The sequence below is a fragment of the Argiope bruennichi genome, chromosome 4, assembly GCF_947563725.1.
Source record: "Argiope bruennichi chromosome 4, qqArgBrue1.1, whole genome shotgun sequence".
In the NCBI taxonomy this organism is placed as follows: domain Eukaryota; kingdom Metazoa; phylum Arthropoda; class Arachnida; order Araneae; family Araneidae; genus Argiope; species Argiope bruennichi.
In genome coordinates, this window is record NC_079154.1 from 67,854,582 (window position 1) to 67,872,628 (window position 18,047).

The 18,047-nt window shown below is 27.6% G+C and overlaps 1 protein-coding gene across 1 annotated transcript in view; it reads right to left on the reverse strand.

Moving 5' to 3' along the window:
• Positions 1 to 5,304: 5,304 nt before the first annotated feature.
• LOC129966827 (vitamin K-dependent protein C-like) overlaps positions 5,305 to 18,047 on the reverse strand; it is a 29,232-nt gene continuing 16,489 nt past the window's right edge. Inside the window, exons 3-6 of the mRNA XM_056081407.1 lie at positions 16,107 to 16,207; positions 8,810 to 9,084; positions 7,105 to 7,259; positions 5,305 to 5,688 (exon numbers count right to left, since the gene is read on the reverse strand). Coding sequence (XP_055937382.1) covers positions 5,530 to 5,688; positions 7,105 to 7,259; positions 8,810 to 9,084; positions 16,107 to 16,207 — 690 coding nt within the window. The 3' untranslated portion in view covers positions 5,305 to 5,529. The remainder of the gene's footprint in view (positions 5,689 to 7,104; positions 7,260 to 8,809; positions 9,085 to 16,106; positions 16,208 to 18,047) is intronic.

Genomic DNA, 18,047 nt, shown 5'->3' on the forward strand with positions numbered 1-18,047 from the left:
TTAAAATTACCGAATTGATCACGTAATTACTTCTTGTATGGTAGTAATTAATAAAAATTTTAATAAAATTTTGAATTAAAAATCAATCAAAATATCAAAGTTTCCTTCAACTTTTGAACATAATATTGCACAAATCTCTTTTTATTTCATTTTAAAATATTTCATTATTTAATTTTAAAATTAATTTTTAAGTGATATTAGTTTTATTTCTAAATAATTTAATTACCAATTTTTTCGAATTTTTAAAAATATTCTTCAGTATATTTTGCAATAATACCTTCCATTGTGTTAATAACTGTGTTTATATTACATGTGCAATGGTAGCAAATACATTTTCTTATATTGACGTTACTCTTTAGGCAATGAAAAGCTAATTTTTTTAAAATACATTTGAATTTTGAGAACAATTTAGATAGACGAAATCATCATCAAGCTACGACTAGAAGTTTTACTTTCCTTAAATATTTTCTTCTTCTTTTTTTTACTTTTAGAAAACAAAATAATAATTATTTTATGTCTTATCGTTAATAACAAGAAAATAGATCCAAATAAAATTTCTAATATTGATTGTTGTAATTTATTTTTCTTTCCTTTCTTGAGAAATGCAACTTTACTATGCCATTATAAAAAATTACTAGAAATATTCTAATCCTCCGAATTAATAATAATACGGACAATTCTACTTTAGTGATTTATTTTCCCATTAGGATTATCATTTATACATGCATTAGCACTAAGTGAGAAAATTCTTTCAATAACCAGTAATAGATTTGATAATATTCTAATTAAAAATGAAAAAAGAAAATTATTTGAGACATCTCCAGAATCTGCAAAGGAAGTTTTAATTAGATCTCTGTGATTTAAGCAGAATTTACTTTCTGTATAAAAAATTTACTCAATTAGTTCTAACAATTTATATATCGAAAATATCTTCACCATTTTCTTTGTTCACCAGCTTTTTTAATTTTTTTGTTTCAAAAACCGTGTTCTTAATAACTTCTCTGAAGTGTTCCAATGCTCTAATTACTTCAGACATATTTCAATATGTTTGCCCTTTTGACATTTTCCCGAGCCTTACAAAGGATGATTTTCATTAAAATGAGCCTCACAAGAAGCTGAGATATCCGAATAAATACGCTTGGAGGGTTTTTTAATAACACCTTCATTAAAATGAGCTTTTGAATAAGATCTTCTAACAACGGATTCCAAAAATGGCTGCTGAAATTAAAAACTTGCCACTTTTCATGAGAAAAGATGTTCTGTTAGTTGAGTTTTGGAAAGATATTTGCTTATTTTAAATGAAATTAAATCGATTTAGGGTTAGAAGAGGGAAATAAAATCCCGAAATGCCAAATTCCGGAGATGGCGTCGGCTTTTGAGTGCCGGAATTCCTTACCCAGCCGGAAAATTAAACCCGGTTTCCAAGGAGATTGCCTAAGTACATTCCAGACGATTTTCCGACAGATCCCCCTCCTTCCTGTTCCGCATCTTATCCCCCTCCAAAGTGTGTTAAATTGTTCGAACAAGTGGACCCCATATTATTTGGGAATCTTGAAACTTCTACTAATAATGTTTTTATGGTGTTCTTAAAAGTTCGTATAGGATAAAAGAATTTCGCAGTTTAATGTTCAGCTTTAAATTGCTTTGGTAGCAATTTTTTTGCCAAGAGATAAACTTAATGGAAGTCTTAAAGTAATAACCTTTGCATCCGTTATTATTTATTTGAAGAAAAATTCAAGAAAGAAATTGAGAAGCGCTTGAATTAATTTTTTGGGAAGAATGCTTATAAATAAATTTTAAAAGAAAATATGTCCTTGGTGAAGAAATGACGATTTGAATTTAGATCTATTGAATTTGAAATAATCTAAACTCTTATTGTTATGAAGATGAGAATTGATTCATATCTCTGCGAACCTTAATGAGAACATAATGTGGCGATGGGCTAGAGTTAAAATCTTGTTTTCATATTTGATTCGGTTATTATTCCATTAGTATAACGAAACCTTAATATATGTATAATGCAAAGTTATGCTTAGTATATACACCAGTTATTACGAATATGATGTATGGTGTGTGATCAAAATTAAAGAAGGGAAGAAGGGATTGCCAGCTAAATTGTCGTTATAAGACCACAGCTCAAAATTACCAGTTCTGTTCAAAAATAGCCATCGTGCAGATACCAAAAAAAAAAAAAAAAAATCTAACGGGTATAGGCATAACAGAACTGCAATATCCCCAACTTTTTTCTGTATATATTTTACTTATACTTTCATTTATTTGTTTAATTTTACACGTGTTCTCTAAATACATCAAAAATCTAGTATTATTTCTTTCATAATTTTTAACCAATAAATGAAATCTAAAGAGAAACAATTTGCCTGTTCTCTAAGTGTGACAAAACGTTTTAAACGGTATATTATATTTCCAAACATTACTGAGATTTTTCTTCTGTTGCGCAAGCGCAATAACAAATCATATTCTTTCATTCCTCTGCTATAAAGAAAAGAAACGACATCAAAATGCAGCGCTTTTTTTCCAGAGATGTTAGAAACGGAATTTTAAACATGTTTCTGTTCCAGAAAAGTATTTCACTAGCTTGAAATTATAAAATATAAAAATGAAGAACTATAAATGAAAAAGAAAAATAAATTAATTCTTTTAAACTTTTGAATAAATAAATATGAAAGCAACAATTATACATATTTATTTACTTTGATCTTATGTTTTCATGTTCTTTTATGGATCAACCGCAGATAAGCAATTTTATAAATTAGATTAAAGAATATAAAAAGTTACAAAAACAGTTACAGCAAATTTCTTTGAATATTATTTCTGGATAAAAATAATTAAATATTAGTAATTACTTAATTGCAATTTATTTATTAATTTAGCTACCAAAAGTTAACTATTTTCAAAATTACAATAAAAATTTAAAATATAAAAATGAATTTTTTTATTGTCTACTAAATAATCCATTCAAAATTAATTTGAGCAGATTAAATTTAAGTTATTAAGAAAGGCTTCAATGTTAAATGTAATATTGGTTGCAATTTTCCTATATCTACAATGCACTAGTCACCATTAATTAAATCTAATTGCAGCTAACTATTCTGATTTGGGAAAATGAGTAAGTTCGCTTAGATAATTAAGAAAACATTTAAATTTGAGTAAAAGGATTTCTGTAGGATATTTAAATTCAATGAACTGTGAAACTTTTATTGAACACTATAAAAAGAAGTTTGGGAAGACAATATGAATGAATGCAACGCATTTAATTCATTTATAGATCAAAGATTATGAAAGAATTATGCATCAGTTGAATAAGGAATAAATAAAATTCATTGTTTTTTTTTTCTTCTTTATTTTCAACAAAATGAATACAAGCATTTACATATTTTAATTGAAATCATATTCTTACATTCATTTTTTTTACATAAATGACTAGGGTTAAATGAAACACATGAAACAGATCTTTTCATTTATGTAACATATAACTAATTATGCATAGAATGGAAATCTGACTATACATAGAAATATTCAGCTATTCAAATTCTTTTAATGGAAAAAGATAAATATCACAAGACACAGAAATTCAAAAATCAAGAAACTATACTAAACCTACTATACTTACGGGGCTTTTATTCTCATTTTTAACGATAATTGTCTTTTATAATAATTAATCTGTTGTGTATGTTTCTTTAATTTGTTGCATTTATTTAGTTTTTCTTACTTTTGTGGCACACTTTTTTTGTGATATTTATTAAATTGCATCCTTCGAAGAATAATTGAACAATTTTAATTTCAAGTAATTTTACAAAGATAGTCTAACTGAGCAATTATAAAAATTATTTGACAAGTAAAACTTTTGTTAATATAAAGATTTCACTTGTCAAATAATTTTTGAGTAAATTTCTACAGTTATGCTACGTATTAATTCACTTTTGAGTACCATGATCATAAAAAAATTGGGAGCATGGCATTATAGAACTTTAAAACGTAGTAAATGTTTTTAGTGGGCATAAACATGTTACCATTTAAGGGATTAATGAATTTTAAATCTGTGTATGCTTTCATTTCATAGAGAAGCTATTGATAATTATTTGGAAATTATTACTTTATTTAGCAAACAATATCTTTGATTCCAATTATATATTTTTTTCATTTTCATGCAAAAGTTTAAAGAAGCTTTATTTAAAATAAAGAATAAACAGCAGTAATGAACAACGATTGAAAAATAGATGGCTGGATACTATATTTCTTTTTAAATAAAGGATAGAAAAGGATAACTAATTGATTGTAAATATTAGAACTTTCTCTAAGACACTTTAACAAACAGCTTCATCGATTTCAATTCCACATCATTACGATTCTTTTTTATAAATTGCTGATGTTATGCAGATTTGAGAAATTTATATTTTGAATAATAATATCTAAATTAAAATTTCTTGCAAAAGAAATATTTTACACAGGCCATTTTATATCCTTTTCAAAGGAATTGGATAATAATTCTAGAATAATGTTGGAAAATACTGTTGTTTTAGAAGTCTCTATTTGTTTCAGACGTATAAGAATATATGTTTTTATGTCCAAACGTCTTTTAATTCTTACGTATGAATAAAAACTAATTAATAGAAATGAGATTAAATATATTTTTGAAGCATCAGATGACAGTCACAAAAAGGAATTTGAGATAAAAATTAATTTATAGAAATGGGATTAAATATATTTGTGAAGCGTCAAATGACAGTCACAAAAAGGATTTTGTATCATATTTGTTTTAAATGCGTAGTTAAATTATAATAAAAAAATACATTCATACTGTCAAGAAAATAGAAGTTAAATAAGCTTAAGATTATGAATTGATGGGATTAGGGATTTAAAATACCGCCATCCGATATTTGAAAGGATTTCTCTGTCACACCGACTTTGCGGATAAATCACTTTTGATAAACAACTTTATTATCTTAAAAATGAGATTAAAACGTTTATTCAGTAATACATAGTTTTGTAGTAAAAAATAAACTATTAGATTTCTGCTCATGTATTAAAAAATGCGAATAAAATTCTTCTAGAAAATAATAAAAGCCCCGATATATAACTGTTAGTACTATATATTTACATTTGAATGAAATAAAAAGATTTAAATGCTAATTTTCTTCATAAAGTTGATTTTCCCTGTTCTCTTATATCTGTAATGTAAGATATAACAAAGAGGTATCACAAGCAAAAAGAAATGTGCAAGATAAATGAAATCTTTCCAGAATACAGTAACTAAATTTCGAAGTTCGATGAAAATGGCTTCTTATCAATAACAAGGAACTGATCCCGTACACTTTCTTGAAACAGATATTTTTATCTCAGTTCTTCGTCTTCAAAACTGACACATTTTTTTTCCCACAAAAGAACAAAATCGTCCATGCTGAGGACAGTTCTTTTCAGTTAATGTTAACCACTTTGCGCCGACTAGATGGGAATGCAAAGAGCGAAGTAAAATATTCTAAAATGTTGATGTTTGTGGAGTCCAGGTTATCAAGATTCTATTGTTTCAGTTATCCAGGACATATGGGATGGGACGTGGGTGTATATGCCGGGTAGCAAGGGGCGGGCGCATCCAATACCAGCTGATACAACCCCTATGACAGTGAACCGGCCGTTTTGACGTACCACCAAAGGACCACCAGAATCGCCCTAGAATAGTAACAAAAAAAGTATTCAAGTTTAGGATTTTTCAAATAAACATAATAAATTTTTTTTTATGGAGTTTGGATATCATTAATGATTTGATTCGGCAAATAAATTCCAACGTAAATTCAGAAACGTTACTAAAAAATTTTATTATTATAAAAATTTTTGAATTAATATTCGTCAGCAAAATATGCATTTGTCATTTTATTTTTAATTGTATTTTATACACATTTATGTATTATTATCATTATTGAAATTTTAGATTTCGTTCTTTTTCGAAGATATTTTGTCGCTTTGAGTATTGTTAATTAAATTAAAAATCAATTCTAAAAATAAAATATTTTAAGATAATATATATAAAAGCCAAACGATTTTTGCTTATTAAACAATAATTGATTAATCGGAGCCGATTGTAACCATTACTTGAATAATATAATTATATTTTGTTAAAGTTGCATTTTGGAATTATGGCTGCAATTAATAAAATCATAATTTCGTGCATTTTTTGAAATTTTGTAATAAAAATATTTCACGATTCCAAATAATCAACAGTTAGAGTACAGTATGATGTTAAATTAATTCTAATCCATTGTTTTGAAAATCTTAATCAACCAAACGATTTAGAAATTCTTTCAAAGATTCGATTCCATTGCTTCTGAGTTTTTAATTATTTAGCTCTTACTAAAATATAGCCATTAGGTGATATTTAAAAAAATGAAAAAAATTATTTTGAATTTAATTCGCAAAAAAATATGAGAAAAACAAGAAATTATTTCTGAAAGATCGATTTTCTCAAAATGGTGACCTGTCCCTTTTTAAACAAAATAGGTACTGGAGAAGATGAGGAGGAAGGTTAAAGATTGATCTGGGGGTCACCGCCTCGAAAAGGATCCCAGTTCGAATAATTGATCAGTGATATGGATGGGTTATGGTAAAGGCAGCAATCGGCCAAAACAAATCCTTTCGATACAGCTCCGTTCAGTAGCGGCGGGGTGGTTGGATGTACGCAAGAAGAAGTGATAACAGAAGACTATTTGACATATATTTGCTTCCAGAGGCGACCCAAAAGTACTGACCGACTTACCGACTGAAAAGTCTTCAATAATTTTTGGTAGACTGAAAGATTTTTTTATGGCACGAGGCATTTGCGCAAAGTAATTTCAAAATCCTTTATTGATAAACAAAAATTTAAAGTGTTGTTTGAATGAAGCTGTTATATTTCTAAATTCTTAAAAAATTTTCCTTAGTTTCAACAGTGCTCTGAAAAAAATTAAAATTAGAGAAACATGTCAAATTTAATTTATTTGTTTACGAAGACATTATTGTGTCGAAATTTCTATCATTGTTGGCCAGATTCTCCAAAATTTTAAATAAGATACATTTTTATTGTCTTCGTATTGTAAGAATTATAAATATTACCTGACAAGAATCTGTTTTTCCCTCTCTGTAACCGGCACATATTTGCCCTTTTTCAAATCTTATTTTCTTTTTGGCTTCATTGTAAAGTTCTTGACACTGAGTTCGGTTCATTACTGGAACTTGGGCTTTTTGCAGGATACTGGCGCGACTTTTACCTAGTTAAAAGCAAAACAATTTAAATAAATTTCATTTTAAAAATGTGTATTTTTTTATAGGGAGATATTATCAAGTTTACAATAGCGATGAAATCCGGAAAGATAAATATTTTACCACTGTATAATATAACTACTAAAATGAAGAAAAATTCTGAAAACAACCTCACATATTCCTAAGATATTAGAGTTCCAATTAGTAAAAAAAATGGAGCTGCTCCTTGTTTATTTTGGAACTAACCCACACCAATTCCTGTAGCTCACTGAGCTTCTAAGCCGGGGCGTCGCCACTTTTCCCCACTTCTGGCTTGGCACCAAGAATACAAATCTCGGCACATTTGACGAATACACACATAAGGGATAAAACAATACAGATGAATTCCAAAGTTTCCAAGGGAACTAAATTTACGAAATTCATGATCTATTTAGGTCGATCAAATGAAAACTAAGAACTTTGCAAAATTTTTATTTTGCAAAGTTGCCATTTTAAAGTCAAGGTATCATCCGGAATTTTTAATTAAAAATTCTTTAAACAAAATGGGTTGATACATTGGCGGTAGCATTTGTCATTTATACGTTGAATGACTTCAGAACCTTCATGGCAACATATGACTTTGTTACATATTGTAATATAACTATTGAATACAAATCAGTAATAAAAGTTTCCATATCCAATTATTTTTATTTGATCAAGTGAAAGTTATATATAATTTTGTATTGCTGAAAGCCCCTTTGCGTACAAATATGATTGAAGAATTGTCTATTTCCCTTAAATATGAGAATGTCGCATTTAATTTTTAAAGATTATTCGTCAAGATCTATGGAGTTTGATAGATTTTGGTATAAATAAATATTAATTATTATTAATATTTTAAAAACATTTTAAAGCATGTATCTTAAGATTTTATTTTTGTAAAAATATCGGATTTTTATCAAAATTAAGATTATGAATTTCCAAAAAAAATTTACGCTTCAAAACTTTTGATTTTTTGATAGATGGGAAAGATTTTCAGAATTGTGTACAAAATTACTATCTTCTAAGAATTTCATTAAAATGTGCTAGTAACGTATTTTTAAATCCGTATTCTAAAAAATCTTTTTAAGATTGTATTGTTGTAAAAATATCTACTGTTTATCAAAAGTATGATTATGAATTCCTGAAAAAAATTTACAATTCAAAATTTTTGATCTTTTAATAGAAGGGAAAAATGTTCAGAAAAATGTATCAGAATTCTAATTTATATTCTAAGAATTTCATTATAATGTGTTAGAATGTGTAAATATTCTAAAAGAACTTAGATGAATAACTTAGGACATAATAGCTTTTACCTTGTAAAGTAAATTAGATTTAACCTCCCTTTCGTAATTAAATTATACTATCCAAGCTAACTCAATTTTCCTTTATGCAACAAATGCGTATCAAAGCTTTCAAGATTGCCATAGCTTATTTCAAAATGAATAATATTAATGGAAACCAAATTTATGCTTGATCTTTTAGTTGCATTTTTCATTCGTTGCAAGGTGAGAAACAGAAAACAACCACTCTCACTCACCGTTCTCTTTGACGAAACCCCAACCCATAACTATCCCCTCCTGTCCAGAAAAGTCATCTTCGCTCTCAGGCAAACAGGTGGGCCAGACGTAACTGTCGTACTCGATGGGTTTGTGGAGCTTGAGCAGAGCGATGTCGTTGTTGTAACGCTTCGGACGGTACAGGTTCGGGTGCAGGGTGATCTTCTCCACTGAGTAGTCAGTCTCCGTGTGGCCCGTCTCTGGTTTGGTGAGATCGTATTCACCCACTCGTACAGTGAAATGCCTGGCCGAATAGCTAGAAAGAAGCAAAGATATTGATGCTCGGAGATGCCCTCAGTTATACGAATAGCAAGTAAAAAAAAAAAAAGGCAAAATTAGAATTGAAAGCCAAAAATGAGTAGCCATGCACATGGCTCTGTTCAAGTGAAAACTACAGGAAAATTTCTATGAATCCGGGTAACTCGGATGCCGGTTTAGATGAAATCTACATCTTTTAATCGTTGTTCAGAATAAAGAAATTTATCCCTTAAGACTAAAAAGAAGATGCATTGGAATTCAAAATTATGAAACATTTTTACTTTTAGAGATACCAAACATGTAATTAGATATCAGTCTATTTTCCATTTTGTGAACCTGTAATTGGATAGTAATTCACCCATTAGTACGCTTTTGATCTTATGTCATGTTCTACTACTCACAGTTGTCATAGATCATTAAGTTGTTAGGTTATAACAAACTATTATAACTTCAAACATTTTGCAATTTTAATTTCAAACATGAGAATGTCTTTTGACTAGCGTATTATTATCTGTAAATTATGATTGGAAAAATTGTTCAAAACACTTTGCAGAGTAAAAGCTGGACCTAGAACTACTAAATTTGGTGTGTAATTACTTCTTAAGTTATAGGTGTTTACTGAGAAATATTACTTTCAAAATATTGAATATATTTTTAATAAAAAATTGTAATGACGCTTTTCTATGGTAAATTCGAAGCATATTATTGTAAAAATTATTTTGCCCTAATTTGAAATAAAAAAAAATAAGCGTTTCATTAATACGATTTTATTACTGTACAGTTTTGTGTAAATTTAAATCTTTTTTTGAGCGCCTTATCTTTGCTGTACAATAAAGAATAATTTTATTATATTATTATTCTATGTCAATATCTTTTCATAAGACTTCGAGTAAAGTTTCGTATATATATATATATATATATATATATATATAGCCCATAGTAACTTCATTCTAAAATATTCTCTTATTTCGTGATCTAATTCCACTTTCGGCTTAATTAATCCCTTTGTAAAAATAATACGCCATCAGTACTACGTATCAAATGAAAGTGATACTTTTGCCCTTGTCTAAGGTCACTCCAGCGGCGCGTGGCCGAAAATCCTATGTTATATAAGGCAAGTCATCATCTGTTCGTCCCTTTTTTCGCTCTTTTTACTTCTGCTTTGTGCCACACTGCGTTTTCTAGTATATAATCATGCCTGCCACTCGGAATAGAATAAAACGTAATTAAAAATACCAAGACTCTTCACTGTTTCGAACCTGCATTCTACTTCAATCAAAATATGTTACATATATATATATATATCATGAGTAGGTAGAAAAGTTTTTCAAAGAATCAAAAATTTTAATTAATAATAGTCTTATAAGCACATGTAACCACGATTCGGTTTGCTAGATATTCTTTCATTATTTACCATGATGGTAAATCATCCATGCTGAAATCTCCAAATAATTTGTATCAAGTAATAGGTAACTTTTACTGTTTAAGACTGTAGAAAATTTAACATCTTCACTGAATGTTTATTTCCTTTGAAACGTAAAGAAGAAAGTCTGGAGACTCAACTACAATAAAGTTAGCTAGAATGAAAGATATTTCATTTTTCAGCTTTCTGTGCGAGAATAAATGCTATGCTTCTTGAGAAATAAATTCAAAGTTTAAATAAAATTAATCATGCTTAATCCTTAATGATATGTTTTGAGACATCAGAATAAATGGAAAAAAATTCACAGAAATCCTGTTCCCCCAAAAAGTACATTATTGGGGATCGCTTTACAATTCTACAAGGAGAAATTCCACTTCCACTTTATCTGCATCAAAAATAAACTTGGAATTGAATAGCCTCTGATGTGTAGTTGCATTATTTTACTAGAAGAATTCGTAAATAAAAGGAGTATTGCTTCGGAAACACCGTGTTCGTTTATTTTTCTGTGAATGGCCCTGATGGAATGCTTGAAGTTTAAACTAAACGAGGGAAATGGAATTTGTTAGAACTGTTGGCCTGATTATACTGTTTGGGAAAAATCTTTGAGAAACAATATTTATAGTTGCTTTAAGCTAGAAAAGATTTTTAGTCCTTTTAAGGTTTAACGTGTAAATTTAAACTACAAAATTGCTGGTGAATTTTGTATTTCAAAGACTTGTAATGCAGTAATTTTTTTACAAGATTGATAGATATATTCAGTCAAATAACAAAAATGTTCATTTTAAAGATCCTTTTTTTCATCCACACTTTTTCATTCGCTAATCTGTATTTTTAAAAACTGCATTTTTATTATTATTACGGGAAAATTGAAGTTGGAAAACAAAGGCAATAATATATAAAGTAATTATAGAACTTATATAAAGATATGATAGATAGAAATTGTGCTGTTAGAATTATATTAAAAACTAAAAACAAAAATAAAGAAATTTATAAAAATGCTCAAACTTTATAAAAATATATGCGTTTAATGTTGCATTGAATTTAATTAAAACGAATTTAACGACACATACAGAGAGAGAAATGGAGAAATGCGACTCGTTTCTAAATTGAAACGCCATAAAGTGTTTCATTTCATTTAAAAAAAGTTGCCTTTTTGTAACGAATTCTACATATTAATTTATAAAGACATGTATTTCAGTAACTAAACAGATGATTTTTATGTATCTTTTAGAATTATGATTCCTTTATTATAGAAATTAGTATATTTTTAAACAACAAAAATGTTAATCTTAAGATTAATAATTAGAATCATTAATCATTAGAATTACAAAAAAGCATTTTATACAACTTTAAAATTATAAAGCAAGAAAGAATTAAGGAGTAGAAAACTTATAATAGTAAGAATATTTCTGAATTCTTGAGTAATTATAATCAATTATTCGTAAAAGCAGGAAGGCAGAATTACTAAAACAATTACAATAAAAATAATAATAATAAAATAAAAAAATAAATAAAATAATAAATTAAAAATTAAAATAAAATAATAAAAAAACTAATAAAATAATAATTTTCAAATGTTCGATGTGTTATTCCCCATTCAGGAACCTTACAATAAGAAGGTACATTGTTAATTAATCAGTAACACAACTTTCAGGTAGCAATGTTTAACGTTCTTAATTATTAGACGAGCAATCATACATTGTCGTAGAAATTAGAAAATTTATATTGTTAGTGATCTGTCATCTATACTTATAATAAAGCTCAATGTGTGTGTGTGTGTGTGTGTGTGTGTGTGTGTGTGTGTGTGTGTGTGTGTGTGTGTGTGTGTGTATTGGCGCTGTCTACAGGCCAGACCGTTTGACCTACAGCTACCAAATTTGGTACATGTATACCTTGGAGGTTGGGAATGTGCACCTGGCGTTCCTTTTTTCGAATTTTTAATTAGAATTTTAATTATTAATTAAAAACTAACTTTCCCGCCAAAAAAATCTTCCATTTCCCCACTGCCAAATGAGTAAGGCTTCAGTTTTTTTTTCTCCCAACAGTAATGAGGCTAGGGTTAACATTTTTCGGCGGATTATTTCAAACGATTCTGTTTATTTTCTTAATGTTTGAAGCATTTAAAATTAAACATTGTTAATTAATCGATCTGCTCATAATGAATCTAAGAAAATTTTGTTGACAAATTCTTGAGATATTAAATAAATTAAAAAAGATATTCTTTAGTGCCCCTAAAGTTTAAACGCTGAGTGACTCTATTTTTAGTAATCAGATTATTAAAAAAATGCGTTGTTTCAGTAAAAAATATTATTATATTAATTGGAGATTAATTCTTTCCTCTTTAATTTAAAGTATAAATTCTACGGGTGCTAACTGAAAATTAGAGAGATACATATTACGTTATGACTGAAGGCCTTTATAATATTATGAATGAATTATATGACAATCAAAATTTGAAATTTTAAAATATTTTGATGAAGAAGCTATTAAAGTAAGAATTGCATAAAATATTTAATTATTAAAATTTTAACGAACATTAAGATGGGCGAACCGGCTGGTCGCCAAAGGCGGCTATACTATATAAAATGATGCTCAGTGCTATGATGAACGTGGTCCATCATTTGACAGCTTCTGCTATTGAATAAAGAACTATGCATTGTGTATTTGTTAATTGTTTTTAGAAACAAGATCTCATGCTATATAACATATTGCAAAACTAATAATTGAGTGCCTATGATGTAATTTAATCAACTGATAAATTCTGATTTCATTTTCTTCTTTTCTAGGCAAATGGCATTTTTCTACTTTCATTCTTTTGTAATTTTATTATTTTTAAAATTCCTTCAGTCTTATGAATCGTATAATATTTTAAATATATTTTCATTGGATGAATTAATCTATTCTCAAACAAAAAGATATTTCCGAATTGAAATAAGAAACTTTTCCTAGTTTACTGCTCATTAAAATGTGAAAAACTAGAGTTGGCAGGTGTTTTATCGAAAAATAATTAAGAAATTAGACCATCAGAATTTGTTTCATATTTTTCTTGTGAAGAGACACATTATCGTAAATAGAACAGTTAAGAATGCTCATTCAATTATTTAATTTCTTGTTTATTACTTAATAGAAATCACATAATTACTCTCTTGGGTTAATTAAAGGGAGTTAAAATAATCTTTTAGAAATAAGTGAATTTTTCTAGCGATAATGATATTATTTTTTTTCTCTCCTGAATTGGCAAATAAAAAAAAAAAACATTTTTTATTCTCCTTTGTGCTAGAAAAAATTTCGTTCAACAAGACGACTATGACAGCCTAATTAACCTTACACCACACCTCCTTTATACTAGAGAGTATTTGGATGTCAAAAACTAGGAAAGTGGGGGTGATGACGTAAATAAAATGAAAATGAGATTGTTTGTGAGGTAACTGGTGGATTTTTTTAAAAGTAATTTTTTAAAATGCTGCAATTTTTTTCTTTACAGCTACTTTAAAAGTTGGTTTCACCTTGCATAAAGTGCTTCCAAAAAGTTTTGACATCTTTTGAAAAAACTATTTTTAGACTAGCAGCTGTCTTATGGGAAAAGTTTTACTCGTGTATAAAGAATTAGTTTTATATTAGAGGATGATTAATATTTTGGAGTAAACATCATAGTATTGATATCAATAATTTAAATCGCGTGTACATTTATTTGGGAGTTAAAATTTTTTTCAAGATTTAAAGTTATATTAGGTGTATTTTAAAGTATCATTTAGCTAATTTTAATATAATAAAAATCATGATATACTTCTTTTTGGAAACTATATTTGTCTAATTTCCAGTTTTCATACAGTGAGTATAGGCATTGATAATAATTATTAACGATTTAAAACGATTGAAACGATTATTAACGATTTAAAACGATCACGAAAATTAAAATATGATAGGGGAACGGTTGATTAGGATATATTTACAAAATACTAAAAAAATCTAGTCCTCACAACAAAATAATCTTCCGAAAATATTCTGAGAGTCAAATTTAAAGTTAGATGATGGGATATATATAACTTATTGTATCAAAGATCTTGATATTGCTATGCAGTAACTACAAAGTTTACATCTTTCGTTTATTTTGGCTGAATATATGGAATCATTTAAATTTAAATTATTTTAAAAGTCAATGAAGTAAGCTTTCAATGGAAATTTTATTTTCATTTTAAAATATGTGTTTTGGCGTAAAAGATTTTGAAAGCAAAATATTTATTTTGTTATGATGAAAAAAATTTTCTTAGCTAAATATAGTATTTTAGATATCATAAGATATTTATTCTTACAATATTATCTTATATTTATTCTAATTATAAAAGATTTAGATTCAAATTATGAGCTCTCGAAAGTAAGTTGACAAGTTTAAAAATTTAAATAAATGTTATTTATATCCTTTTACTAATAGAGTTCAAATGCTTAAGTGAATTATTTTTGAAGCATTGTTACACATGAGGAACATTTAAAATATTAAATTTATAATAATTCTTTCGGAAATTAAAAAAATACTTAAATAACAGATTATTATTCGACATTCAAACTAAAAAAATCTATTTTGAAATTTTGGTTTAAAATCGCGAAAAATTCACAAAGTGTTCGAACACTTTTAAGACTAAGAAGCATTAAATAAAAAAAAAAATTCCAAATTTGTGGTTATGCATTGCAGAGAAATTTGCGAAATTTAATAGTTTGAATTAATTACACTCCTTTCATTTAATAGTTAGGAGATAATTAACAATGGAATTCCAAAGGAATTGTATGCTTTAACAAAATATTCATTTCTAAACATCCATTAAACTATCGAAATCAGATTCATTTAAACAATATCTAGCCATAAATCTGATTTATGATAACAAGCATCTGCCGAGGGAGAGTTATTCTATGAGATCTCAAATACAGTAAATATCTGTAGTAATTAATTCTCTTACTCTGTTATTATATATTTATTCAAAACTAGTTAACACAAAGTGAAACTAGAGACAATAATAGATAACTAATAGATAATGATGTCGATGATCGGCAATTTTAGGTTTAATGGATTTTTGCTCATTAAATTTAACTACTTATCTCCGTTGTTGAATCTATACAATTTTAAGTTTTTATTAAAAGTCGAATTAAATTTAAATTTTAGACGTAAATTTAAGCTTTATAATTGAAAAAAAAAACTTTTTAAGCTGATAATTTCCTTAAAAAATTCTAAAATATATGTAAGGAAAATTTCGCCTTCAGGAATTTTGATAATATCGAACTTTTTTTTATAAAAAAAGTATTGTTTTAAGTTTTAAATTTATTGATATTTTAATATTTTCCTTATAAAAAATAATTAGATAGTAATACTTCGCGTGATATCATATTCAGGTGTACAAATATTACATCGTATGCTATGCGACTGCATATTGTCTTGCACTGTACAATGCCGTCAAGCCGTTTTCATTTTGCAAAGAGTGCAGTGTATTCCAGAATTGGTGAGGCATGTTAGACATGCAATAAATTTGACCTATTTCAATATTCTATCAATATAAAATTAACGATCAAGGAATTTTAATTCACATTTATAAAGAATTGATACTTACCTGGTAACGCAGTGAGCGGCCGTCAGTACCCATAACTTTTTGAGGATGACCCCTCCACAATGATGCTGACCGAACATGCTACCTCCTAGGCGAATGGATACCTGGAATCAAAGAAATCAGAACTTTTATAGTTTAACAGAAACTTTTATAGTATAAACAGAAAATTAAGACATATCTCCAAAGAACACAAAATGTAACGAAGCGAAACACTAGTCTTAATAGGAGACACCTTTTTAAAAAATTATATTTAAACATTGTTGTCATTTGTGTGGAGAAACTTGATATTGACAGGCATCATATTTTGAGTTCTCGTAAAGAAAACGGTGCAACTTGTAGAGTACCATGGTCGCGACATTTTCATTTCATAACATTGTCATCACTTATTCACTTTCCAGAAAAGAATACTCTTTTGATTTGAAGAAATGTATGAGCTAATGTCAAATTGGTTAGAGAAATTGGATGCGACCATATTTCTTCGTTCTATGGCTAATCCATAGCATTTCTATTGCCAATATTCAAAATTCTGTTGTCAACTCTTTGGGTTTCTATGGTCAAATATTCAAAATTCTATGGCCAATTCATTGTTTTCCTACCGCCAAATATACAAAATTCTATAGCCAATTTATTGCGTCTCTACCGCGAAACATACAAAATTCTATGGCCAATTCATTGCGTTTCTATCTCCAAATATACAAAATTCTATGGCCAATTCATTGCGTTTCTATCTCCAAATATACAAAATTTTGCAGCCAATTCATTGCGTTTCTATCTCCAAATATACAAAATTTTGCAGCCAATTCATTGCGTTTCTATTGCTATATAATAACACGGTGGGCATATAAATATTCTTAAATATTCTCTTCACAGTCTAATACTAAATAACAACTCACCGTTGTCTTGCCTAGTAATGAAGTCTGAAATGTATTTGAAGTAATTGATGCACACACACTTTTTTGCGATTATTTTCTTGTATATGTTTATTTTAAATTAGTGTAATTATGATATTATACTATTATAATTAATAATGTACTTACAGTATAATATTACAAAAATAGTATTTATATATGGATATCCTATATAATAAGAAGAATTCAGACCAGTCTTCGATGGAGAACTTGCATATTCATATTCATATTCAGTTTTGAATATTTTCTTCCCCATTAATAAACATGTAATAAAGAAAGAAATTATAATAGCTGTTTCGCCATATGGAGGAGACGCCTAGACAATTATTAATTATAATTAATAATGATTTTATTTCCCATATAATTATACCACATCTTTTTAATAGAAGATCTAGGAAAATTTCCTGATGAAGAAAGAGAGAAAATTAAATTACCATTATAAGGCATTCTGAACATTCCACAGTGGAAATTATGGAAAAGCAACATTTAAGAATATCAACATACAGTAGTATCTTTCTTTTTTGATAAAAATGGGATCTCAATGATACCAGATTAGAAAATTTTTTCCGCATTTCAAGTATTTGCTTGTTCATATTTTGTGAAAACATCTGGAGTAATTGTAATATGCCAGGTTCGTTGTTCATGGTTTTTTATGTATCAGCATCAAAAATCTAACAAATTATTTAAAATTTAAATACATACACGTAAATGACATTTAAATTAAGAATAATTTAAGTTATTGAAGTATTTTAAAACTTCAGCAGAGACTGGAAAAAAATTTTTAAGTTGAAAAGCCAAACCAATTTGAATTGAATTTGTTTCCCATAATATTAAACTAATAAGCAATAAGATAAAGACAAAATAAAAAGCAAATCCCTTTTAGAATAAGTCTCTTAAATAAGAAATATTTTTAAATACAAATAAAAGTATACATTTTAAAACATTTAGAAAGATTCTCAAAACAGGAAAGATATTTGTTTTAAATTTTGGAAGCAACAATGTCGAAAATGAACGACATATTTACAACATTCCAAAG